The 26,671-nt window shown below is 46.2% G+C and overlaps 9 protein-coding genes across 9 annotated transcripts; 5 read left to right on the forward strand and 4 right to left on the reverse strand.

Moving 5' to 3' along the window:
• Positions 1-194: 194 nt before the first annotated feature.
• TRIVIDRAFT_160506 (uncharacterized protein) lies at positions 195-3,890 on the reverse strand (the record flags this gene model as incomplete). Its single annotated transcript, XM_014096408.1, has 3 exons — positions 195-416; positions 687-2,315; positions 2,376-3,890. The coding sequence occupies 3 exons, from the start codon at positions 3,888-3,890 to the stop codon at positions 195-197; spliced, it is 3,366 nt and encodes a 1,121-aa protein (XP_013951883.1).
• A 42-nt stretch (positions 3,891-3,932) lies between these two features.
• On the reverse strand, positions 3,933-4,972 carry TRIVIDRAFT_16112 (uncharacterized protein; the record flags this gene model as incomplete). The annotated part of the gene is given in 2 exon segments (XM_014096128.1): positions 3,933-4,201; positions 4,213-4,972. Coding segments are annotated over 2 exon segments (1,029 nt in total), but the record flags the coding sequence as incomplete, so codon positions are not given.
• A 1,549-nt stretch (positions 4,973-6,521) lies between these two features.
• Positions 6,522-7,685, reverse strand: TRIVIDRAFT_43338 (uncharacterized protein; the record flags this gene model as incomplete). The annotated part of the gene is made up of 1 exon (XM_014096409.1): positions 6,522-7,685. The coding sequence occupies one exon, from the start codon at positions 7,683-7,685 to the stop codon at positions 6,522-6,524; it is 1,164 nt and encodes a 387-aa protein (XP_013951884.1).
• A 908-nt stretch (positions 7,686-8,593) lies between these two features.
• Positions 8,594-9,889, forward strand: TRIVIDRAFT_42792 (uncharacterized protein; the record flags this gene model as incomplete). Its single annotated transcript, XM_014096410.1, has 1 exon — positions 8,594-9,889. One exon carries the CDS (start codon positions 8,594-8,596, stop codon positions 9,887-9,889), a length of 1,296 nt encoding a protein of 431 aa, XP_013951885.1.
• Positions 9,890-10,835: 946 nt separating this feature from the next.
• TRIVIDRAFT_66593 (uncharacterized protein) lies at positions 10,836-11,828 on the forward strand (the record flags this gene model as incomplete). The annotated part of the gene is made up of 2 exons (XM_014096411.1): positions 10,836-11,663; positions 11,781-11,828. 2 exons carry the CDS (start codon positions 10,836-10,838, stop codon positions 11,826-11,828), a joined length of 876 nt encoding a protein of 291 aa, XP_013951886.1.
• Positions 11,829-13,463: 1,635 nt separating this feature from the next.
• On the forward strand, positions 13,464-14,162 carry TRIVIDRAFT_216822 (uncharacterized protein; the record flags this gene model as incomplete). Its single annotated transcript, XM_014096412.1, has 4 exons — positions 13,464-13,586; positions 13,650-13,732; positions 13,786-13,842; positions 13,897-14,162. The coding sequence occupies 3 exons, from the start codon at positions 13,666-13,668 to the stop codon at positions 14,115-14,117; spliced, it is 345 nt and encodes a 114-aa protein (XP_013951887.1).
• A 1,742-nt stretch (positions 14,163-15,904) lies between these two features.
• On the forward strand, positions 15,905-16,351 carry TRIVIDRAFT_66594 (uncharacterized protein; the record flags this gene model as incomplete). The annotated part of the gene is made up of 2 exons (XM_014096413.1): positions 15,905-16,096; positions 16,163-16,351. 2 exons carry the CDS (start codon positions 15,905-15,907, stop codon positions 16,349-16,351), a joined length of 381 nt encoding a protein of 126 aa, XP_013951888.1.
• A 481-nt stretch (positions 16,352-16,832) lies between these two features.
• On the reverse strand, positions 16,833-23,234 carry TRIVIDRAFT_122242 (ankyrin repeat protein; the record flags this gene model as incomplete). The annotated part of the gene is made up of 4 exons (XM_014096414.2): positions 16,833-17,098; positions 17,177-17,245; positions 17,288-18,133; positions 18,209-23,234. Coding segments are annotated over 4 exons (6,207 nt in total), but the record flags the coding sequence as incomplete, so codon positions are not given.
• A 1,508-nt stretch (positions 23,235-24,742) lies between these two features.
• TRIVIDRAFT_14525 (uncharacterized protein) lies at positions 24,743-26,074 on the forward strand (the record flags this gene model as incomplete). Its single annotated transcript, XM_014096126.1, has 1 exon — positions 24,743-26,074. A coding segment is annotated over one exon (1,332 nt), but the record flags the coding sequence as incomplete, so codon positions are not given.
• Between the last annotated feature and the right edge of the window lie 597 nt (positions 26,075-26,671).

Raw genomic sequence — 26,671 nt, forward strand, 5'->3', positions numbered from 1 at the left:
CTGATGGAAATAAGTTATGATAGTATATATTATAACGTAAATATGACCTGATTTCATCATTAGTTAGAGTGTACATGGTTTGCCCATCATAACGTGGCTGTTGAAACTTCTCCTCTACATATGTATATAAATGATTTGAACTGGCTTCATCACCAATGGCATAACTTGAGGGAAGATATTAATATATATTAAACTTAGGCATAATTAACACCAGCGTATATTTTTGACAACTCTTCATCCGAAAAGCCGATAATAAAAAACCTCCCTGACATGCAACCTACGGCCACAGTAGATTCTGATATAGCCCAGGGAGGCTGCCTTTTTTCGTTTTCTGGTATCCAGAGAACATTATTATTATTCCACGTAATCCATCTCTGATCTCTGCTAAAACCAGGACCTAGGGAGGGGGCTGGAATCTGGGTAGTAGGCCCAGAGGTGCTATCAATAGTAACATAACCAAAGTCGGTAAGGATTCGTAAATTGTCGTCTGTGATTGAGAGATTTCTAGGCGACTTGGAGGACCGCGACCAGTCATCATCATCATAGTCCATAGAGACATCCTGCACGCACTCGCCTGTGTCGACACGCCAGAGTTGAACCCTACCTTTATTTGTGGCTGTTGCTACGAATGTTGAGTCTCGCGTGAAAGCGACCAACGGATAAGAGTCGACACATAGCTTCAGCACAAGCACAAGGTTTCCCGTAGTAACGTTATTGATCCGAACTGCGCCTTTCGCGAGTCCTGTTGCTATAAGCGCGGAATCATGTGAAAAAGCAATCGAAGTAATTTCACCCGTATGTTTGGTCTTCACAGGTAGAGTTTTCACGCAACCGCCTGTGTCGGTGCGCCAGAGCTGGATAGCGTCAGTGCAGGAAGCCGACGCCCAGGAAGCTGACGCTAGGAGCGCCGAATCGTGCGAGAAAGCAATCTTGGACGTCATGGACGGGCCGTTTATCACTCGCACACATTCGCCTGTATCAGTGCGCCAGAGCCGGATAGTCTCTTCATAAAAATCAGCTGATGCTAAGAGTGCCGAATCATGCGAGAAGGCAATTGAGTCGACTCCTTTCTGGTGACCCCTGAGCTCATGTAGATGTCTGCCTGTTTTAGCGCACCAGAGCGAGACAATTGATTCCCAAATTGAGGCCGACGCCACAAGGGTTGAGCACTGAGAGAAAATAATAGAGGTGATCCCATATCTGGAGCCCTTTTGTTCTTGCATATAGCTGTCTGTATCATCAGTGCTCCAGACACGAAATACGAAATTACCTATTGGTGCTGCGATGATATTTAAGTCATGCGAGAAGGCTGCATATTTAATAGCCTCAGGGGTCCTTAGCTCTCGCACAAGATCTCCTGTATCAGTGCGCCAGAGACGGAATATTCCATCTGTAGAGACTGATGCTATGAAATCCGAGTGATAAGAGAAGGCGATTGAATGAGATTCGCTGAAATATCCATTCGACTCTCGCACACACTCTCCAGTATCAGTGCGCCAGAACTGGATTGGGTTATCGTTTAAGGCTAATCCTAAGAGTGTCAAGTCCTGTGAGAATGCTGCTGCACACTGTTTAGTAGTACTATTGATCCTTAACTTCCGTACAAAATGGCCCGTGTCAGTGCTCCAGAGCCGGATTGTTCCATCGAACGATGCCAAAAGTGCCGAGTTTTGCGAGAAAGCAATCGCGAGAATATGCCGTTTATGGCCCTTCACCTGAATACAGTCACCGGTACTGGTTTGCCATAGCCGGATGCTTCTATCCCCGGAAGCCGATACTACAAGCTTCGAGTCAAAAGAGAAAGCAACTAAATGAATTGTTTTGGTATGGCCTTTGAGCACATGGAGGCAATCGCCTGTGTTGATACGCCATAGCCGGACTGTGGTATCCTTAGAGCCTGATGCCAAAAGTGTTGAGTCATGCGAGAAGGCAACTGAAAAAATAATGTCATTATGGCCCATAAGCGGGGCTCGTATGCAGTCGCCTGTCTTAGTACTCCAGCGTCGGATTTCTTTATCTGAACCCAACGCTATGAGCGCTGAGTTGGAGGAAAAGGCGATGGACTGAACATTCCCGGTGTGCTCCTCGACCGTGTACAGCCAAGGTGGCCAGTGTGTCTCAACCAGAGGTTTTGTGAGAATCCAATTAGGTTCTTCAGCCACAAAAAATTTCTTCCATTTACTTTGCGAAGGGCAAAAAATAAGTGCTGATGCATAAACTTGCAACGGGGCAGACTCTATCGCTGGCTTGTATGAAAGGATAAATCGATGTGCGTCTTTGAGCAGCTCTATAAGTTGTGGCGTTTGAACATTATCCTTTTGTGTTTATTAGTCTATTGTCTGATAAACAGTTGCGCAGGCATGCCAACTCACCACTAGCTTGTCGATTGCAATTACTCCCTCTGACATACCATGTAATAAGCTAAGAGCCTCTAACCAGTATAGATATCTTTCTTCAAAGAGTTTACTGATGGCGTCTTCGCCCTGACGTCCCTTCTCAACACTCGGCGTTTGTAGGTGTTTTGAGTCGCCAAAATGACTCGCCCAGTAGATGCAAGCATATCTAATTGATGCTAGTGGGTCAGGATCAGGTGAGCAGACTTGTTCGATGGGGAAGCCTGGAAGCCGTAGGCCGTAAATATCGCGTCGCAATGTCTCGCTTAAGATTTCCAAAGACCTTGAGAAGATAGTATAGTGTTGGTACCCAATGCCAGAGGCCAGAATTTTATCGGATGCTTTATTAACCAAGAAATCTTTTGCTGATTGATGTATGAAATAGACGACATTGTCTCGAATAGTCAAGAATGAACCGCAAGATCCAATGAGATCTATCAGATCATCATCATCAAAGCTATCAATAGATTCAATCAGACGGCTTAACTCTGCTAGCGTGTTTGGACGGTATAGCAGTGAAGTAGTAGCCAAGATCTGTTGACAAATGTCGGCATCAGGTGACTCGCGAATGTTATCCATCATTCGCTGGTACAAAGGATCAAGCCCTGGTGGGTATGACGATTTGAGTCTTTGAAGTGTGTGCCGTTTTTTAATCTTCGGATCTGAAAGCTCTTGGCAAACTAGAGCCACCCAGAGAAATGTGCCATGAGCGTTGATCACTAAGTGCTGCTCAACAGCGTCTTTCGTGATATCATCGTAACGTTTCTTATCTGCTAATTCCTGCACCTTATGCCGGATATAAGTCTGAACAGCAGCAGAAACTGACATCTCGTTTAGTTCTAGACATAGTCTGACTGATTGCATTGTTGTATGAAGACTCTCTTCAATAGCTGGCCAGTTGCGGCTTGACACAATCCACTTAGCACGATATGAACAAGACGCCTCGGAAACAAACTGGAGAAGCATAGGCAGCCCTTCAACGCACTCATCGAGAGCATCAACGATCATAATTGCATCATTAAGCGCTGGGTCGTTCAATATAGCCTTTAGAATCCCAGACAATGCCTCCCAAGCATTGCTGTCGTCGAAAAGCTTCTTGCCTGAATGGTCATATCTCTCTCGTACATGTGAGATAAGCAAGGGCCGTTGGATAATGATCATATATATAAGACCCCTCAGCACTGCCGTTGCACTACTTAGTCGTGGCTCGGTAGCCTGGCAGAAGAAGTAAGACAGACAAGGTGGAAGTGTAGACTTCTCTATCTCATCTATGATGCCACATAGAAGCATCGTCTTTCCTTTCCCGGGGTCTCCTTTGATCCAAAGCAGCCCGTACTCTGGATTACCACACCATTGCTTGAAGTCGGCGTGTTCAAGGATCCATCGGTATGAATCCCTGAGCAACTCGCCTTTTGTCCGCTGTATGCGTGTCTTATCGTCGCGGGGGTCTGTCTGGTGCTGGTCTTTGATGCATTCTTTGTTCTCTTTAATTTCCATCATCTCTTTTACTTGCTGCTTGATATGGAGTATTGGTGGCTTGTCCGTTCTTGTATAACGCTCCACCAAACCTTTTGCGACACACGCGGCCGTAGCAGCCGCAAAGTTCTGCCAGAGCTTGCCCAAGTGGCCATCCGCGTAGTCGCAGACACCTTTGACGATAATGCATGGAAGCTCATCCCAGACACCAGCGCCCTCCATGTCGTATGCCAGGATGCCGTACCGCTTAGCGTTCCAGTCGCGGTCCTCACCCGACTTGAGCACTCTGTCCCCTGAACCAAACCGACCGACGAAGATGGACGAATTTGAGCCTCTCTGCCACATCCCTGTTGCTCCAGCTGTCGTTTTTCTTCAAGGCGCTGCCGCTTCACATCATGTGTATTATTGCATCCAGGTATATCGCAAACTGGACTCCGGTATTCATCACAAGACCATTGCGGTATTAGGCGATGCTCATGACGGCAATTTGCTTCAAACAACCTATCATTGACGGCTCCGGGATACTGGTAAGTATCTGCTTTGCGCCGGTCTCCTTTAGCAGGAAGATCCTGAATTTGTTCGAGTAAGACGGCGGCTCGTGTCTGGAGTCGTTCTCGTGCCAAGTCTGTCTCGAAAATCGTAACTAGACCGCGGATATCCTTATTCGGCCTGCCCAGAATATCCTCCGTGGTGTCCTTTGCTACAAAGTTGTTGGGGTATTGCTCTCCGTGATCGTATTGCACCACCGTCTTGCTGATCACCACGTCACCAAGAAGAATCTCGTCGCCAGTATCTGGGAATGGCACACCCCCACAGATTCCCGTCAGGATCACCAGCCTTAACCCTGGATAGCTCGATCGAAGACTCGCTGTAGCGCTAGCCGCACTGACTTGCCCCGTATTCTGCAGAAGGACTAAAACAGCATCAAAGTTTCCAAAGCGTCCGGTGGTGTAAGTGTTCAAGTCTCCAATGGCTCTACCATATTGATCACCATTCTCATCCCAGAACTGGTCAAAGAGCAGAGACACGGCATTGTACTCAAGCGGCAACGAACAAATCAACGCAACTTCAAATTCATCACGGCTGGCGGGCGGGGTAGCCATAGCCGGGCCCTGGAAGCCGCTGGGATTAGAGAGCAGTTGGAAACACTTCGGAGCGGTGCGTATCGTCAAATAGAAGAGACTAGCTCTGCTCTTGAATATTATTGATCATTGTTGAGAGCATCAATTTGGGCTGCCTAATAGGTATGCAAGATGATATGCCCATGTTGATGTTTTAGGCTGCATCAGGCTTCTACTACGAGGCTGTGACCAAGTACCTAGGCGATGGGATGGTATATCCCCTGGTATCTTCTGAAAATTTAACTCATTGGACGCCCGCATTAGTAAGCATTCAAACGAACTTTTATACACAATTACACAATGCTACACCTCTATCTGTTGGTGTTGACCCCCAGGATATTTAATGCAGTGTGATAATAAAGGGAGGGCTATTCAGCACCCCAAGTTTGCTACGTGTATTCAGCATCCCATTCACAAATTTAAAGCGGTCTGGGTAGTAATGTAACAGTTATTAAAGGAATATATAGATAGTAGCGATTGTAGCGATAGTAGCAGATAATCTAGGAACTGTGTATTTAAATAAAAGATCTATATAATGCGCTGTCAAGACATTCGGAACTTTTCTTAGTCACTGGGGTGCTAGATAGCTGACTTAGGGTACTGAACAGCCCTTCCCTTTAGTTACTGCCAATAGAGCGCCTACCTCCTATCCAACTGATGTAAAGAAAGAGCAACTGGTAATGAGTCTGGGTGACAAGTCAAATATGACTGTAGGCTTATTTCTTTTGTTTTATTTTTGTCTCTTCATCGACGCCGCTCCCGCCGCAACGATACGATACGAGACGAGACGAGACGAACAATGTCGACTATCAGCATTATCATGTCCGTTGGCGTAATCACCATAGCGATTTGCGCTGCTTTAACTACCTACCATAAGTATTTCCTTTCCCTCTCTCAACCCCCATTCCTCCTCTAGCTGAGCTGGAAGCCCTTCAAAGATGGGTAGAGAACCTTGGAAGAGGTGCAGGGCCATAGAGGCCGGGTGGATATCCGCCGGTCTGGGGGCGTCCCCCAGGTTCAAGCAACCGTCGTGGCCTCCATCCACAATCCTGGTTCAAGTACTACTAATGGAACACAATAGGTGTCTTTCCCCGTGGGGCTTACTGATAAGACCAAGGGGTGGGTGGTCGTAGTCCCAGCAGCATCTTACATCGCTGGGTCTAGTAGCCTCTTCATTGAGCAAACAATGTTATTATGTGTGATATACCGATCTCATTTGCAATCTATGTCTATTGGCCTACCCTATGTCGTACCGAATTAACAGGCGTTTCGGCCTTATCAACGACCTGGACTCATACAAGAGTTTTTTTTTTTTTTTTTGGATGTGACTACCTACGAAAAAAGAGCACTCCGTACCAGAGGGTGCGGAGGTCGGGCCTGGAAACGTTTCATTTTCTACGGAAGAGTGATCCAAATTGTCCAGTGGCTCTCCGGAGGTTCAGTTTGGAGCAAAGCCACGTCTGATAAGAGAGATTGATTTCAAGCCTTTTTAATTTAAGCATTTACCCCAGTTAAAAGATAAAGCAGGAAGCTATACTTCGCTCAGACTTTCTATCAGCTTCGTGAAGACGCTCCGCAGCTTTCCTTGACTAGTCCTGGTCCGATGAGAGATTCCCTCTGACCATAACTCCCGGATACTACCATGACTATAATCCACATAGGGACCTACGTCAAGCCAATGTCTATTTTTATCTGCCACATGTGCCTTCCAACTAATATCTATTGGTGACCCTTCTATCCCAAAGTCGTGCCAAGCCCGGATCGTCGCCTCTCGCTCATCCGTAGAAATCATGATCGCGAAATCTGTAGGGCAGTGCAGGCAAGAATTAAATATCCACTGGCCTGGGGATTCGTAAGCTAATGCAATACCATCCTCAAGCAAAGTAACTTCTTTGAGCAGGACGAATTCCTCAAGCTGCCGCATATTATTGTTATTAGACATATGTACCATCCTATGGATAGACGATTGCTTCCAACTGCGAGACCTCGCGGGTCCACCAAATAGCATACGCATGTGAGGGCAGACTGGGAGAGGTAAACGTGATTTGTCTGGGAAGAGTGGCAAAGCAGTACTCGTATTATTCCTGATATTCCACTCTTCAAGTAGGATAAACCGCTTATTGATAATTCTGGGCTCTGCGGTATAGGAATCTGCAAGTGGCGGTATGAATGATATCCCAGTACGCGTATAAGTATCCATCAGTGCCGCAAGGTATCGCTGATGTACCTTGCCTAGGCGAGAGAGCTTAAGTGCAAACTGTATGTGGTAGTGCTGCATAGAATACACTTCGACTTCAATTCCTCGAGAATGTTTAATGCTGCAAGGGATACCCCTATACCTTACAGTCTGGAAGGCCGCTGGCACATCTGAGGTGTCAATATGATGCAGTTTGCAGCATTTCAGACAGGCCCAGCGATTTGGTAAAGTGTAGGCCAGCCCCACCCAAAACCCACTCTGATCTTCAAAGGAGAGCCGTGAGAGCACAAAATCCCAGTTTTGAAATGTAACTTGCCGAAGTGCTTTACAGGTGTGTGAAAGGAGGAATTTATCATGTAAAGCCAGATTATCGGTAATAAGTGAGAGAATATCTAGCGAAAGCTGGAGAATAGCGGCGCTGGGGTCCTTTTGGTCGTGGTCCCTGTGATGGTGGCAGCCTTTGTCAAGCAGTCGGCGTAGAAACAGTAAACAGCGCATTTTGAAATACCTGAAACTTGTCTGAGGAGTGGTAAATAAAATTCGGGGGTTTCTGAGCATTTCTATACTTTGAAATGCTCCATGAAAGCTACGTAATCGTGCGCTAAGGGCGTTTTCTAGTGATTCGATGAGTGGCTTTCGTCAGAACACTCACCAGATGACTAGAAGACGCCGTGGCGCGCTACCATAGACATTCAAACCTTGATTATAAAGACCAATTACTATCAATTCCCTTTTACCTAAATTACAGCATAAGACACTGATGATACCCACCCACAAGTTCCCACAAGTACTGATGAGGGGTAGCAACTGATTATGCCAATGGGATTTTACCATACGATGCCAAGGTTCCTTCTCCTAATACGTATGTAATGTCGAAGCGGCTATTAGTGTTGTCAAATGGATAGTTACTTTTAATCCTTGTTTAATTTTAGCGAAGTAAAAAAAAAATATCACCATTATAATATACCACTCAATCGTAATTCAGTCCAAATATTATTCCCATCCCCCAGGGTCTACCTTCTTTTTCTTTCTTTTCTTTTGTTTCCTCCTCGCCTTACAGCACTATAATATTCATGATATAGAAGGCATATAACTCAAGAAAGAGGTTTGGCGGGACCTCGAATTTTCCACCTACCTATGGTTGTATGTGTAAGAACATTGAGCGGAAGGACTTTTATGGAAATGAAGCTGGGCTTGTTCAGAGATGCAGATACTCTCTTACAACTACAGTCTTATTCCGGAAATAGAGGATTTTAGCGGCCGGTGCTTACGGAGGATGATGCGCGCTAGCAGCGGTTCTAGAAACAGCAAGGCCCCTTTTCGATTTTCTCCATATCAGGCATCCATCGCCTATTTTCTACTTCCTCATCTCCATCCTTATCAATGATCGAACAAATACCAGCAGCATGAGCCGAGCGACTTGGCTCGATGGCCTGCGGGGCATTGCCGCGGCCATTGTGGCGACAGACCACTATTTCATGGGCGCTGTTTTGCACGCTGGCTTCAGATCTTTCTGGGCGGATCCGCCCGAGGAGAATCGTCAACTTATGCAGCTGCCTCCCTTCCGCCTGATCTTTGCTGCGCATGCCATGGTGCCCTTGTTCTTTGTCATCTCAGGTTATGCCATCTCAATTAATCTCATCCGACTGAGGGCCAGCAGTAACAGCGAAGGATTCCTTCGCCGACTGTCTTCAGCGGTCACACGCCGCGGCTTACGCATCTATCTGCCTGTGTTCTGCATCACGGTAATTTCGCAGATCCTCTTCTTTCTCAATCTCTTTCAATGGCAGCCCGGAGATGAAATCGTATGGGGACGAAAGCCTTGGACTGCACCATGGTTCCATGTTACCTTCGTCGTTCGGTACATGCTCGACAACATCAACATCCTCGCTATCCAATACAACGGTGGTCTTAATGGCCAGCTTTGGACTATGGCTCTCGAGTTTCGCGGCTCTTGTGTTGTTTATCTCATCCTTCTGGGCCTGGCGTTTTGGAAACCGAGGCCCCGACTTTGGGCGCTTGGAGCTTCGATGGCCTACTGGTTCTACTTCGGGTTTTGGGATGTAATGGGATTCTTGGCAGGGTACTGGTTGGCTGAGTTGCAGGTCTTGGCTGAGTTGAACACTGTCAGCACCGAGTCAGAATACCTAACCTGGCTCAAACCATATATCCCGGTCCAGGCGCGATCCGTGAACTTCAGCGCGATCCGAACGTATTTCATCTTCGCCGTCGGTATCTGGCTTCTCTGCTTGAGCGACGACGGTGCTCTCCCGCCAGGATATCAGTTCCTAAAAATTGCCGAATCCTCGCGATGGGATGGAAATTGGGGAGTCGTGGACAAGACGTGGAAAACGGTTGGCTCCGTGCTCGTTGTCTCTGCGATCAGCACAACAAAACAACTTCAATACCCCCTCGACTCCAAGCTAGTACAGTATTTGGGGAGGATCTCTTTCTCGCTATACCTTGTACATCAATCCATTTACCACTTGTTCAGCGACCCGGTCAGAAGTACCCTCTGGTACATAGCCACAGGGGGGTTGCCGCCTGATGATGATCACAAATTTGCATCCGCATTCTGTTGGATTGGGGGCTACGTCATCCTCTCAACAATTAACTTGTATGCGGCAAATCTATACACGAGATTCGTTGACGAACGATGCATAAAACTTGCAAAGCAGTTTGACCAATGGGTCTCCCAGTAGCTGTTGAAATAGCGATGACTATCAATTGCAGCCTACAGCATAGCGATTATTAGTGCTGTTGGATTTTTGCCACTCTTCCGCGTACATTTTGCATGGTATTCAATTGAGTACATTTGTATGGGCCATTCGTGTTGTTGGGCTGGTCTCGAATTCTGGCCTGGTATCACCATGAGACAAGCGCATGCCAGCCTCACCGAGGTAGCTTTTAACTCAAGGCGGTCATTGTCCATGCCAACCCGATATAAAGTATAGCGCTCATAATCATATACATAGCCGTAGATTACGAATCAATAGACAAAGTTCGAGTTTAGAAGAAAGGCTCAGGCTCGTGATCAGAGCCTCTTGCCCGAACAGCATCACCTTACCCTAAGAAAGACACTATCCATCGCCAGCCCAACCTTTTACTATTGGATACACCAGTTTAACATTGGGCCATCCAATGACCATTATGTAGCGTCTGGAACCTTAATATTTGTTCACGAGCCCATGCCGTATAGAACACACGTGCCGCGAGGTTGGAAATAAAATATCGGATTAGCAATTTCTTTGATTGACCATCTAGGACATTATTGCTATATACATATGAGAGATCATTATCCTCTATAGATTATTGACGCAGTATAATAACTCTCACGAAGGCAATGACTGGGATAGAGATCAAATCTAGACAAGTTATTATGGGTAATTTGATTGAATGAGACTACTCCGTCATATTGCATAGATACGTGAGGTGGACGGAGCGGGGTCGAGGGTCTTGTGTAACGATGCATAGTATGCTTGTGACCTTCGAGCATAAATAGACGGGAGGCCTTTGCAGATTTTTACTTAGTGCTGCTTCCAACTTCTCTCTGTTAAGCCCATAAATGCGCCTATGTGACACGGTGGAACTATACACTTAAATTCACTTCTCGCATCAAAGTCATCGGCTTGCCGTACAGAATCTACAATGGCCAACACTGCAGTTACGACGCCATACATCCTGCATTACATCTTTCTCCACCTCCCACAGCAAGATCTTCTCCTCATTCAAAGAGTCTGCCGCACATGGCACGAGGTTATATCCTCAAGCAAAGTCCTTCAAGCCGCACTCTTCCTATATCCCGAGCCAGCGAAAAGCGTACATTCTGATGGATCTTTTGAGCTAAATCCACTGCTGAAATCTCGGTTCTCATTGTTCTTCGATATCGACAGCGGTGAGCATGGCCTTGACCCTTGGTTTGATTCGAATTGGGTCAAGCATATGAATCTTGGGCCTGGCAGGGAGCCCGGGCTTAACAAGTATCCGAAACTGGATCCCCGTCGCAGGGCGGCGTATGATTACCCCAAAGCGAGTTGGAGGCGGATGATTCCATGCATGCCGCCAGCCATAGAACTTCAAGTCAGCTTTGAATGTCTAAGAATTGAAGGACCGAAGCTTGACATGTTAAGAAGTTTAAGGTTCAGCAATGAAATACAGCCCGACAAAGGACCGTCTGCTCTCCAAGAGAGTGCAGATAGCGAGTTGCAACAACCTTGGTTAGCGTTTGGCCGCTTGTATGATATTGTCGAGGCTGCCTGGTTCCAGTGCACACCAGGTACACGGAGTGCCGTGCGGTTTGATTATAGCTTCCGGGAGGCCCCCCTTGATGTAGGGAAGTTAGGTTCAATCCCTGGAGATTCGCCTCAATCTAGGCAGGAAGAGATGAAGACCATGTCGCGGTATAGTAGGCGTGAGAGACTACGATATCTATTTCCAGCGAAAAAAATTGGGGGACCTGGCAGGATTTTTGTGATTGTAAGTGGATATTGGGACGATGATGATTCATTGAAGAATTGTCAGATGGAAGTGGAGAAAAGGATGATTCGACACATTAAATGGGACAAAGAGATCGATTGTACGGTTTGATTTTAGATTGTGGTTGTTTTGTTTCTTCGCTTCCCAGATAGCTACAGCGTCTGAAAAGCTTTATCCGTTTAAAGGATAAATATTCATGTATGGATCCATGCTCTTATCTGATCATCCCTCAATCTGTGAGATAATGTGTATATCTTATGACTCTCATGCATCTAGATATGAGTAGATAATCAGGCAATTGCCATCTGACTCCGTCGGTCGGTAGCCGCAGAGCATCGAAAGAAAGAATGAGCGCGGTAAGCGAAGAATGGAGGCCATCGGCAAGCCATTCCATAGAGTTAAAGCCGATTCTTAAAGTCAGTCAACTACTAGTCTACTCTTATCATCAGCACCTCTTAAAATCGGGGAGGTGCATTAAGGTATTTGTTAGTCAACTACGAGCGGTGAAATGCGCAGACTAGAGATGGGTTAGAAAGGGGGCATGATGTGGTGTATTTTGAGGCAGAGGTTGCAGATGTTATGAGAGCGCTTCTATGCCAGTTGATTCGACAGAATCCGGATTACTTTAACATGGTGCGGAGTACTAGACTAGTATTTTACAGTAATGCGTGGCGGCAGTAGTGGCCACAAACGCCGAATCGCTCTCCTCTGTAGTAAACCTACCTTCATAAAATAGGGAATGCTCGCTAGTTGAATCGCATTGGGGAGAGGCTGAGAGGGTATAATGATAGTAAAATGGCTCAGTTTTTGTTTATTGGAGGGACTTTGATGTCTCACAGAAACCGGGCAACTATGTTGCTGAAGATCCTCCGATCATGACCCCGGCTGACTTCAACTGGTCTCATTATCTGTTGCGAATTACGGGTTAACAACTAGGGTCGTTAATGGATAGTAGCTAAGGACAGACACAAACCTTTTCGCACACATATGTATGCATGTGGCTCTAGCACCTTTAGCCCTTAGAGAGCAGGATCTAAAAAGTTTGCGGCTCCCACTCGCCAAGAGTACGTCCAGTTCTTATGCCTAACTCACTTATTGAGCAATAGCCGCTGGTTTGGGGGGCCAGTGCCTGTCCTGGCAGTATAGCACAGTCATGAGATTATATTTATCTGTCTCTTGTCCTCTCCCGATAATTTACGACTGCCAAAGTAGTCTAGAATATATCTTCGGTCGGTATTGATGCATCTTGTAGTAATACTTTTTTCGCGATGTGGGGGAGAGCGGCGTAGGGGCACTCAATGTCTCACACTCGTATACCCTGGTGTAACCTGCCCCCTCTTCTCTCCCTCTCCCTTTTTGTAGCGGCGGGGATGACTGGCTAGGTATAAAGTAATGGTTTGAAGTTTACGTCAATCACTAAGTATGTTAATATATATACGGAATAGCTGAGCGGTTTTACGACTGTTCCCTGCTATATGAACCAATCTGATGAAGTAATCCTGGAAATGCAATGATAACGCTGTAGCCAACAGCCCAAAGCCAGCTAATTTGTGTGACAATGGGCTGGCCACAATCTTATGTGAGACACGGGAAAAAGAGTCTCATATCTCGGCACAATTGACTTTCATGTAGTACGTTTAGAGTACGAGTATTCTTTGTGCTATTACTCTTTTTGTTAGATATGTCTCAGATCATCCATTGCCTTCACCGCAACTTACGAAATTACAATGGCATATAAATAGACACCCAGCGCTCCTCCAGTGGTGGCGACTTTGGTAATTTATCGAATACCATCTTCAGCTTTTTCTTCAGAAATACAACATAACAAATTTCGCAAGTATGCAATTATTCACTCTGCTGCCTTTTACCTTTGCCATTCTGGCATCTGCTGCAAAGGGGAGTGGTCCATCACCAGAGCCTTTTGTGAGTCAAAATGTCCTATCATATTGCATTGGTTCATCGCTAACCAAAGTCAACAAAAAATAGGCCCTTGTATTCTCACATGAAAATTATAAGGGCAGCCGAACCTTGGTTGACAACCAATGTACTCCCCTCGATTCTCTTTACATGTAAGGCTTAAGCTCTTGTATATGGCTGGGATTGTATACTAAATTACTGAAAGCGGTTCTATCTTCATACCAACAATTAAAGGCCATACGATCAAGTGTTTCCTGTATAGGTATGCCAAATATTCTGCTCGAGTTACAAGTTTGTGTTGACTAATGCCATGTAGTGACGAAGACTGCACTCATGATTCGGTGGTGGTCTCTTATGCTACGTCCGAAGAAAGTATCCCTAACAAGATTTCGGACCAGACGATGTCGGCTGAATGCCTTTATTTCTAAATTAATATTAACTACTTGGAGACGGATGGTTCGCCGGGTCACTGCCATTTTTGTTTTGGGAATTGAAACAAGCTTTCTTTTCTCTAGTAGTCGGTTTTGTGTAGATTGAAGTTAGTTTTGTGTAGATTGAAGATATGCAAATAACATGGGGCTGAAATTATAGTAATGACAAGTACGTAAAGTCGAGCCACCGATTCTAGGCCCTATTTTTGCGTGCCTTATATGGGGTGAACTGCTAGGCTCAGAATACCTAAGGGGAACTTCGTATGGTAATGCCAAAATCGGGGCTGAGTATTATTGCAAGAGAATATCACCATGCCACAAGATACATACCAAGCAGACCATGTGCTTGGCGAAGTACTGGACAGCATCTTGCAGTCGTCTGTTGTCTCTGCAAGGCGCCGTAGTTTTCCATCGTATCAAGGCGCACACAACGAATCAGCAGTAAAGTCTAGATAGATAAGATTTAAGGGATGCTCTCAAACAGGAGAAGGTGTCTAAATTAACCCTCTCTATCCTCCAGATTCCGGAGCCATTGCTCAACCTTTGACCAAGGCTTGGCTTTAATGCCAAGTTTATAAGCAAAGATTACCTGACAGGAAAGGCTATCGTTGTACTTAATAAGCACAAGAGAATAAAGAATGAATCAGAAAGATAACTCCCGCATAACATAGGCTGGTACACTTCACTAGAGGTCCAAAGGCGAACAACACCCACGCCCTCAGCCTAACACATACTACCCTCAAGACTTTGCTCTAGGTTAGAGGCACTGTAAAAATAGGTAGTGCGTTTTCTTTATTTACCTATCAATATCACAGGTTCGGCGCTCTATCGTATCGCTTTGGCATATCAAAATTGACGCCCTTCTCTAAGCAAGAAGCCCCATAGTTGCATTGTGATTCCATATGCAGTGTGGGAAATATTGTGGGAACATAACATACGTTAGTTTAATTATGTGGTGGTAAGATGTGAAAATCTTTACGGGTTGGTATGTACTCAATAACTATGCGAGATTCGAGGCCCCTTTACAACTCAAATTAGACTTGTAATTGTATTGTAGCGTTACTAACTATATAATGCGTATGTTCACGTATATCAAGTACTATTTAGCTCTACTCCTTCCAAGGGATTTAGAATCACTATGCTGGCCGTTAACATTCGATCTACTGTTAAAGTGCTTCTGAAACCTTACTTTCTGCTTCGGATCATCACTAGTAACTGGAATCACAAGTTTTAATCGACTAATTGACCTCTTGCCTTGCCATGTATCTCCCCTACATTTCGAACTCTCCTCAGAAAAAGACACTGGAGGATGCTGGAATCGCTCCTCAGGTGCTATCGCGCCGCGCGCCATGACCTTTTACAATCCATTGATCCTACCCTTCTCCTGCGGCATCCAATTGGAACGCTGTTTTTTCGCCTCCCGGATCACATCATAAAAGGAAGAGGGGTTATGAGAGTTCCGATCCGAAAATTAATGAAAATCTTTTCCTATAGTAATCAAGTGGTAAGGATAATCCATCGTATTCTCTCCCTTGCCAAGTTCATTTCGCGCTGATGCATCAACCCTTGTTTTTTTTTTCTGGTAAATCGCCTGTACCACATCCAGTAACAGCAATACTGGAAGTGGTATTTACCTAGCTTAGATATATCCTAGTAGAAAGGCCTAATAGACTGACTATATGTTTTAGACATATCCTGATTGACATATTTCAACTTAAAGGGAGTGCAACATGGAACTGATCATAAACCAAGATCTGGATACTTAAAGGGGAATGAGTTCGGGCAAATGTGCACCTGTATTTCTTCAAGAGCTCGACAGTCCATCTTTAGTCTATCTTTAGCACAGATAACAAGCCACCTTTTCACTCAATTTTCATTAACAAAGCAATCACAATGAAGACTTTCTTCATCTCTTTCATCTTATTTATCGGCCTGGCTTTTGCACTCCCTATCGAATCTGGGAATTCACCTCTTGGTGGTCTTCCTGTGATTGGTGGTCTTCTTGGCGGTAATGGGGATTCACCTCTTGGTGGTCTTCCTGTAGTTGGGGGTCTTCTTGGCGGTAGTGGTAGTGGTTCGCCTGGTGTAAGTACCAATTGGCACATGTGAGAATGTATAATCTTCCTCAAATTAGCGCTGACAAATACCTAGGATATTGCTGGTAGTGTTTTACCTGCACTCACAAGCTTGGTAGGAACACTCACCAACGCTCTATCAAGCGTTCTTGGCCTTCTTACCAGTGTCGGCGGCAATGGCGCTCTCAGCAGCGTCACTGATGTTCTCGGCGGCGTTACAAATTCTGTCGGTGGTATCGTTGGCGCCTTGGGCGACAAGATATAAAAATCTCATTGACTGGATATGTTCATTATCTGTTATATGTCGAAGAGTTGCCTAATTTCATTCAACCACTTCAGCATTGAACACGATATGTAAGCGGTGGCTATGAGCTTTAGTACTGAATCAGGAAGCCTTTTGGATGGGAAGAATTCTCAAATAATATATGTCCACAGAGCCGTTTCTAGAGGATATTGAACTATGATGAAGGGCCTGATGGGTCCCCGAAGTTTTATGTATGGCCGTATGTATTCGAGATTGTATCGCGATTAGCCCCATCACAATGCAAGGAAGAAACGATTCTCGCCTCTTCAATCTAAATTTCGTCTATAAATATATGTTTTTAGGCCTTTTGGTAACAGCTCAGGTTCCTAAATGAGCACCAAGAACAACAACGGCGCCAAAGAGTTGGACATTGGGGCCTCCCAGCCTCCGTGTCAACACTTGCCTCGCCTTCAACTCTAACCTTCAATCCTTGTTGATGAGCTTACTTCTTAAAGAAGTCCAAAAGACCGTTATTATCACATGCTACAGCAACATCAAGAGCTGTTCTTTGTCGTCCATCTTCAGTTAGAGGATCAAGGCCCTTCGCAACCAGAAATTTGAATCTTGCAATGATAATATTGTCTTTAGTTCTTCCACCATAGTAGCCACCTAGGAACGACGAGCTTGCCAAAGTATGTAATAAAGTCTCTCCCGCACTGTTGCGGACCATGAAATCTGCTCCTGCATCCTCGTAGAATGCCAGTTGCTCTTTTTCGAAAGCTTGGAGCTCCTTCTTATCTACTGCCATCTGTGGCGGCGGAACTGAGAAGCCTGGGCGAAAGACACCGATATTTGAGCTCTGTAAGCCAGAAATCTGTAAGGCCGAGCTCTGTAAGCCAAAGCCCTGCAGGCCAACTCTGGGCCTATCGAGGTCTGAAGGTTCCGATGAAAACCAACTGAATAATGGCGTGTTACCATTTTTTGTATTGCGTATGTCGATTGGAATGCCCATGTCAAGAAAGCGCTGAAATAATGCATGCTTTGGGCGGTGACCTAGAAAATGTATAGGCAAATTGCCGTTGGCGTCTGGATGCAATGGGTCTGAACCAGCATCTAAAAGGATGTCGACAATATCTTTGCAGGGCTCCCCTCGGAAGTGCCATGCAGGTGAAGAGCAGAAGCCGGGCCGAACACAGTTGATTGGTAGGTTGCCCTTGCTATCTTCCTCGTGTATAAGCTCCGGACGCTTGGATAGCATTAATTTCACCAACTCGTTGCGTCTACAAACTTCGGGTGGCGCATGAGACTCAAAGATGTGGTGCAGGACATTTTTGCCATCGTTATCACGGGCTGATAGATCGGCTCCCTGCTCTATGAGCTTCGTGGTAACCATATTGTCGGTGAGCAATTTATTCCGGCATGCTGCCAGCAGCAACGTCCTGCCTTTATCGTCACGATGTTCCAGGTCCAGAGATTCCCAGTCAACCATGTCTTGAATAAATTTGCTTTTCTCTAATAACTCGTGGATGACGGTGCATTCCTCATAGTGATAGCCCTGGGGAGGTCGTTTGCCTACGCTACCCTTCTCGGAATCGTTAATTACCTCATTGGTAGACGCCATTGCCACAAGAGGAGTCTTGGTATCCCGGACGGCCTTGTTAAACCTGGCATAAATGTCCACGCCATGAGAGAGAAGCAGCTGCATCATGCGAATGTATTTCGACTTATCATCTGGTTTCGCGGAATTCGTAGTGTTAGTAGAAAATAAACCAAAGCCACGATTGGGGACATCAGCTTGAGTTGCTTTCTGGTCAACGAGGAGCAATGCGTATAGCTCATGTCGTTCAATTGTGGTGTCGCTATTCCCCTCGACCCTACCAGGATTGTGTTCTGAGGAAAACTTTATGTCGCATCTCTGGTTTAAATCTATGTTGAGTGACACCAGTCGCTCAAACATTTGATCGTTGCATTCTTCGATTGCAATGAATAAGGCCGAGATGTCTAGTGTGGTTCCTGGCGGAAGAATAATCTGCATCATTCTGGGATTACTACTCGTAGCTGCCATAGTCTGACAGCTCATGCCCGTATTGTCGCTTGCGTGAATATCTGCACCGGCGCTGACGAGTATCCGAGCTGCTTCCTCTTGGAAAGAAGTGATGATGGGAGTATTTCTCCATTTCGTCTCTAATGCGATGTGCAGAGGCGTCCTCCCAGCATCGTCTTTCAAGTTGATATTGGCTCCATGACTTATAAGATAAGGAAGTGCCTGATGAACCTGCCACCAATGGTGGCATTTGGCCAAGACATGAAGCGCACTCTCTCCTTTTTGTATCACGTCATTTCCTTCATTCCAGATTTGTGTATAGACTTGCGCATTGACGTCGGCTTTCAACGTCTCAACAAGGACTTTGACCACCTCCATATTAGGTGTGCTGCTGCTGCATGCGGCTATCAGGAGCGGGCCAATGATTCGGCGGCCAAAGGGGCCTCTTGGTGCAGCATTCTGCCAGCTTTTGCACCATTTCGCATCTTCAAACTTTTCTACAACCTCATGAGTGCATAATTTCTCGAGGAGCCGCTCATATCCTCCACGGACCAAACTATGCCACTGAGTACCATTTGTCTGGCTAGGTTGAGTGAAGTCCGCACCTTCTCGATGGAGATCTTCTATGCGATTGTACTCTCGTGATTTCAAGAACATATCAAGTTCAGGCTCACGGCAATGTGGATGTATGGTACATGTAGGAGCAGGTTCTTGAGACGCCGCGATTGTCTTCGCCTGCTCATGAAGACGTGAAAGGTATTCAATATCACTTTTATATAGATCTGGATCCAACTTATCGGCTAAATCCAAGAAGCATCTTATAGTATAACCCATTGATGGGCTCTGGATAAGACTAATGGCTTCTTGAAGCTGATTCTGTCCGAAGTCATTGATGGTTTGGACATCCAGTCCGTGAGAGATCAACATATCTAGTATCTCGTCAACGCGACTCGAAATACGCTCAGGTGAAATTTGTTTTTCATTATGTGCCTCTAGATCAGTCCAACGTAGAGGTGCGTCTGCTTCATGGTAATCAAGCTTAAGACCTGCAGCTCGGAGACGATGATGTCTGTCGCCGGACGAGCCACAACCTCGCCAAAGTTCCTGTTCGCTTTCAAATTTCGTACACTCTTGTAGTGGTGTTCTACCATCCTTCGATCGTATATTAGTATTAGCTCCTGATGCAAGTAAGGATGCGACCACTTCTGGACGTCCGGATCTGCATGCGTAGTGAAGAGCGGTTCGCCCACTGTTGTCCAAATAGTCAACGAGAGCTGAAGTGGTTGAGCCTTTTGAAGAGCGTTCTCTTTCAAAATCCTTTAGAAGCATATTAACGATGTTTGACTGACAAGCGCGAGCTGCGAGGTGCAACGGAGTCAACCCATCAGGAGTTACAGCAGCTGCATTTGCTCCAGCTCTAAGGAGTGCAGCGACATGATACTCGGAGATAGTCGCAGCAAAATGGAGGGGTGTTATGCCATCACCGTCAACCGGGTTCATATTCTTACAAATGCTTAGCAAGTAGTCCATGGGGAGCTTTGCATATGGACTCATAGATTTCTGAACGTCTATACTGGAGGCGATATGTAGAGGGGTTCTGCCCTGATTGTTTGGTTCGTCGGGATTAACCCCAATATCGGCCAGCAGATCATACATATCTGGTACCGGCTTATTGAGATGAGAGGTAATCTGTTGGGCTGGGTAAGACCGAGTGAGGATTGCTTCATGCCACAAAGTATTCCCCGCCTCATCTTGGACATGCGGACTTATCCCAAGGTCCAGGAAGTACTTAAGACGGTCATAAGCATCGCAGCGGACAGCTTCATGGAGCAATGTTCGACCTTTGTTGTCACGGCAGTCGGTTTTTGCTCCCAATTCCACAGAAGTTTGGAGAACTTTGGTTGTGTTGGGATTTCCAATGTGGAAATGCGCGCTTACCCTCTGAAATAGAGGTGTATGGCCATTGGAATCTCGAGCTTCAAGATCTGCGCCAGATTCTACTAAGGGGCCAATCAAGCTTTCTTGCACACCCTCAATGTGCAACGCCGTCTGGCCCTTGTGGTTCTTGACATTTGGGTCAGCTCCTAATGCTAAGAGAGCAACAATCAGTTCGCGATTTGTATTCCAATAACCTAAGGCGACGTGAAGAGCGCCGTTGCCATCGTTATCCACGGCATTACAGTCTGGGCCGAAGGACAAGAATTCTAACGACATTTCTGGTGACTGGGAGGCGAGAAGACATAAAAGCGGCGTTTTGCCATCTGAAGATCTTCGCTTGTTGATATCTGCGCCCCCTTCTTCGATAAGTAGACGGATGGCATCTTTGCTAGTAGGATTTCCGTGCAATGGTGTATCTCCATTATTGCTTGTTGTGTTTGCGTCGGCGCCTGCACTGAGAAGTAGCCGCAGTAAGACAAAAACTTCTTCAGATGCCACACCAGAGTTACTCGAGAATAAACTGTGTAGAGCTGTCTTGCCTTCGCAATCCCGCTGCTCTAGACCAACCCCAGCCTCCTGAACCAGCTCGAAACATTGTCGTAGATTGTCCATGCTTGGTCGACTATTCTGTCCAATGCTGGTACACAGCACGTGGAGAGCTGTAATCATGCGTTTTGAACCAGGCTGGTTCGGGTCCAAATCTTTTGCACCATGAATTTCGCTAAGGCGTTGATAAAAGGACGGCTCTACCAAAACATTCGGATTGGCTCCGGCTTTTAGAAGGACTTGTATAGTCCGAGGGTCGACCGACATACAAGCATAGTATAGTGCTGTATGATTGGACACGAAGGAGTCCGCATCTATGCCCGGGTGCTTCAGGATGCACTCCACAACTTTTGCCTGACCAGACTCAGCTGCCAAATGCAATGCTTGATATACAGTGTTGATATCCTTGAGAAAGGGCAGGTATATTGCTACCACCTCATCATGCCCATTCTTGCAGGCATACTGGACCGGCGTCCGGCCAGTGGATCTGCGGGCGGCATAACCCCCTCTTTTGGCTTGAGGATCTGTCCTAGGAGTTAGGGGATCAACCCCAGAAGCAAGTAGGACTTGTGCTGCTGCTGCATGGTTGCGTTTTGCAGCTTCGTGTAAAGGCGTCAAGCCGCTATCGCTATATTTGTTTGACTCGGCACCATACTCTAGGAGAAGCTTGATTGCGTTATCGTGTCCATTGTATGCAGCCCAGTAGATGGGACTTTCGTCATTCTCATTGACGACATTGACGTTTGTGTTTGCCCTCTTAAGGAGCTCCTGCATGTAATTCGTCAGACCGAAGTAAGCGGCAACATGTAGAGGAGATATGCCTTCAATGTGATGATTCGGCCATTCTAGAGTCAGCCAGACCAAGAAGCGGTTTCCTTTGAGGAAATCATCCAGCAACTTGCTCAGTTCTGGCTGATTCGCAGCCATTAATCCGGCCTTGGATATGTGTATATGCCAATTAAAGGTTGCATACTCGGCAAAAGGGTGCTCTAGCCTTAGGTTCTGATCAAGTTTCCTAGTTTTCCAGAAGTTTTGATGAAGTTTGCTCTTGTCTACTTCGTAGCTATCCAGACACCCTGAATTAAGATAAGAAAGACATGCGAGAGCCAACCTGGCGTGTGTTGGACCAGATTCAAGCAAGTCATACTCATTTGCTGGTTTCCCCTGAGTAAGAGAGCGTGTTGACCCTTTTAGGAATTCAGTGAGAGAGTGGTGTACCACAGAAACAGTCTCATCTGGGAGAATCTCTAGAAGCGACCCGCAAATGGCTCGAACAATGTCTTTGGCCTCTTTAAGCTCGCTGACTCCATCTAGTTGACGCGTCACGGTGAGCATTTCCGACATTTCAAGGAGTCGGAGAGGGCGATTTGCGTGGGTCACCCACTGGAGGACTAGGAGCTGCACATGAGGTGGTATGCCAGACCTTTGGGAATGCTCTTTCAGAAGATTGGCGTACATGGTGTTTAGATTGGCGGGTAGAGCTTCGAGAATGTGCTGTATGTTGGCATTCGGTTCCATGATTTGTTCCATAACTAGCTTAGCGTAGAGGAAGATTCCGTTGGCTTTTTCGGTGATGGCTTCCTTGATTTTGTTTTGATATTGTTCAGGAATATCAGATTCAGTCAGCAGACTTTGTACATAAACCGCAATATCGTGATCCACCAATTGTTGCTGAAGGCGAACTTGCAGCGTAGGGTACAATCTAAGTGGCATCTCAACTGCCGGTACAGGCCGACTAGTTATTATTATTTTAATCTTAAGCGGCCGCCAAGATGCGAATTTGGCTAACTCGTGCAGAAACTGGTCATTGCCCAGGTTCATCTCGTCTAGCGCGTCTATGACACAGTAAACTTTGGGCAGATATGTGCAGGCTAGCCGAAGATCTTGGAACATTTCCGTAATGGACAATGTCTCAATTGTTCGCCGTTCGTCAAGGTACTCCTTAAGCCTGGCTTGGAGCGGCGGACTGTAGGGCAGAATCTGGACAAGCCAGTCTCGTAGCAGAGCTGTTGGCTCATAGTTGGCACGTATGATCTGCCGGAAGAAGAAGTAAAGAACTGGTACTTCTTCTTGTTGTAATCGCTGAATTGATGTAGCGGCAAAGACAGACTTTCCTGATCCGGGGATGCCTTTGAGCCAAAGTAATCCCTCGACTTCTGAGCCATGCCATTGCTTGTAGAGATTCGTCGAATAGAGCCAGGAGCCCGTTCCAGCAACGTGAGAATTAAGATGCTTGTAGTTTTCTCCATTGACCGCAGCGTAGTCAGTTGGAGAAAGCCATTGCTTGATTTTGCTGAGAGTCTCAGGTGATTGAGGGAGGATATTGGCTTCGTTGTAATCGCTCACGTCATCTCGACTGAGCAAGACAATGTCATTATCTCCTGTGAGCCTCGAGTCTGCAGGTGCTATAATTTCGAATGATTGGTCCATAATATGATATACAATGTGTTGTGGTCGTCATTGACATGTTCACCATAGGTTGAAGTGTAATAGAGACGAAGTATTTAAAGAACAATCGACAACCCTTGTTTATGTAAATTATGGGTCTTTATTCAGGTGGTCTGTGCGCTGCAGCCTAAATGTGGAGTTTCAAAGAACCAAAAGAAGCAACTTGGAACCCCGGAAGTTACTACTTATGGTCATATGTGATAGATGGGGTTGGTGCTTGATAATTGTAAAATGAATTCATTTATTTTCTTTTTTCTCCCTACATGGCTACGTCTTCTCTTGTGCTTACGTCCGGGATAGTGATGCCTGTGCCTATGGCCTTTAAACCTCTTGTGACATCAAGGAGGACTGTCAGCATGTGGAGCAAAACCCTAGTGGGATACGATCTAGTGAATCAAGTGAAGAAGATAATATCGAGTCGTATCAAGACAGGAAGACAATTTCATGATATCGAAAGTATTATAGACGTCACACTCTCTCTATTCCCATATAAGCATATATTATTAAGCATAGTCCCTGCTTGTGATGCCGATATTCTGAGGCAATGAATGGACAAGGCCTAGCTCTATACGAAGTTTCTCATGTTGCAAATCCCGTTTTACAAAACACCATTATATCTATTCATGTCTCGGGTGCCTCCCAGTACGTACCATATAACAGCTACTTCCCATACCATATATTGGTTATCGCCTTGACATCCTCGTTTAGGTAATGGAGATGTTGTTGACAATGTCTTCATTCGGCCACTTCACACCCCCTCCACCGCGCACAGATACGATAGCGCACGTCGCGCTTTCTTAGTGTAAACGGTCAGGGCTTACGGGCTAATCTGGCGATGGCGCTGTGCCACCTTGGATATCAAGCGTGTGATCAGGTGCGTTCAATGTAATACTACATGACGTACCGTGGAGGGAAGTGTGGGCTTAGCTGAAGCTTCTTAACGTACTTTTAAACAGTGCGTTGTACATGGTAGCGAGAGAAATGCTTCTAAAAAACAAAGCTCCCTACTATTACTAGGTAGCAAAAATGGTGCGATTTTTTTTTTTTTTTTTTGGAGGCGGGGGAGTGGGTTGTCTTCGCAGAAAGTCGCAATAAGAATGAATCTACAATTGAAAACTACAGCAATTGAAGGTGGTTGGCTTTTATGGTAGCATTTCATTTGTCTCCTCCTACTGCATGCAGTCTCCACCAATGGCATGGGATATCTCTGTTGGTAGTGATCAACCACCGACCTAAATACATGTAAAAATCCCCTGCTTACCATGTATGCAGAAGCCTCGCTTTAGCCTAGGTTGCCTTATTTAGGAAGTTTCTCCGGCCCCGCATATAACAGCGAAAGCATATAAGTTACATACGATATCTCATGTTCATGTTGTGCCTTCAATTATTGCCATGACACCAGTCAATCTCATAATATTGCGGAATTGGCTGCAAAAATGGTCAAAAGAGAGCACAGTCCTAGTATCGATGACCCTCAGCCCGAGGAAGCGATTCCATCACTCAACCGGCCGGGCATTTTGACAGTAATACTTCACGAAGCGACTGGTCTCTCCGTGCCAGATGGCTATAAAGAGAGCTCCAATGAACAAAAGTATAGGAGAAATACACCATATGCTCTTCTGGAGTATGACAAATTGCAAAACCAGGTAGAATCCTACGAAGGAACTGCAGAAAGTCCTGTTTGGGTGTCAGATTTCGCCCCATGGCGCTATGATAAGGTCACTTGGGAACATCATGAGCCTAATTGGAAGTTCGATGTTTGCCGCCCTACCGAACTGACTATCTATATTTACCTCCGAGATCCACATGTTTCTCGTTGTGTGAGAAGCCAGGATGCCTTCTTAGGTCTGGCACGAATCGCTGTAGATCCCTCTCAGGTACCAGAAGAGGCCTCATCACAGTGGCTGGACCTGCAGGATGGCACCGGCCAGCTTCGCATCAGTCTTAAATACGAGGACATGAAGAACCAGACCTTAAAAATAGATGATTTCACGGAACAACCTGATACTAGGAAAGGCTCCTCAGAATACAGCGCTCAGGTCATGAAGAAAGATACGAGGCAAAAATATACCATGAGAATGACCCCAACAGTTCGACGCCCCAAGAATGCAAACCATCCATTCGTCGCTCCGCTCACGCTGGTTTTCCAATCACAAGAAGGCTTGCATCTCTTGTCCCCGACTGTGGGCGGCGGGTATCTCTTTCATCGCCTCCAGAGAGAGCGATTTTTCAGTCTTGAGAGCGCTCGGTTTTATGCTGCTGAGATTCTTTGTGCATTGGAATATCTGCACGATGATCGCGGTATTTACTCCTGGTTGAAGCCTCGAAATGTCCTTCTGGACTCCCTGGGGCATGTTGTTCTCTGTGGCTCCAGCCTTTACAATCCCGGCCCTGATGATTGCGACCGCAGCAGCTACGATATGCCAGAATATCCAGCCCCTGAATTACTCCTTGCCCAAGGTCCGTTTAGGGCAGCGGACTGGTGGACGCTGGGGATTTTTCTCTACGAGATGTTAACGGGGCTACCATTATTCTTCGACGAAAATTGTGGAGAGATACGTCGTAAAATTCTCAGCTCCGAACCCTTCCCAATTTCTGAAAGCCTTCCTCCGGCTGCCAGAGATATAATAACAAAACTTCTCGATCGCGAGCCTGATCATCGTCTTGGAGCTAAAGGAGGGGCATCTGAAGTCAAGGCGCACCCCTTCTTCGCTGACGTCGATTGGATTGAGCTCCTCCAGCGGAAGTACAAACCTCCCTTCAAACCAGACTTCAGTATTGGGCGTTTTACACAACATGGAGTGCAAAAGCATCTCAATTCGTCCCATGATGAGCGGATCAAGGAGCATTTCGATTCGATCCAGATGATGCTAGAAGACCCTGAACCTGAGAGTAACTTCAGCCTTGAAACCGACCCTGATGCCGCTCTAGCACCTGAGACTGACCAAACGGCGTCCGTTCAGGAGGGTGACAGCAAGAATGATGATGGCTGGGAGCTCGTGTGGGAAGAAGGTGCCCCTGGAGAACTGTATTTCTGTAATCACTCCACAGGAGAGAAGAAGTCTGTTCCTGCGCGAACCGCTGGCCCGTCACAAGAAACGAACAAGGCTACTGCTTCTACTGCTATACACGATGACAGCGTCGATTCCACTGTTCCTAGCACAAGCAAGAAGCAAGACGCCCTCGAAGCCGCTTTGAAGGCGGGGCATGATCACATTGTCTCGCAAATTGTTCTAGAATACGGCATAGACTTGAATATCCGGCTCTTTGGTTACCAAATAACAAGCCCCCTGGAATGGGTGGTGGATCACAAGAATCTGCGTCTAGTGCGACTGTTTCTTGATAACGGCGCTAAAGTGAGCTTT

This window comes from Trichoderma virens, assembly GCF_000170995.1.
Source record: "Trichoderma virens Gv29-8 chromosome Unknown TRIVIscaffold_88, whole genome shotgun sequence".
NCBI lineage: Eukaryota > Fungi > Ascomycota > Sordariomycetes > Hypocreales > Hypocreaceae > Trichoderma > Trichoderma virens.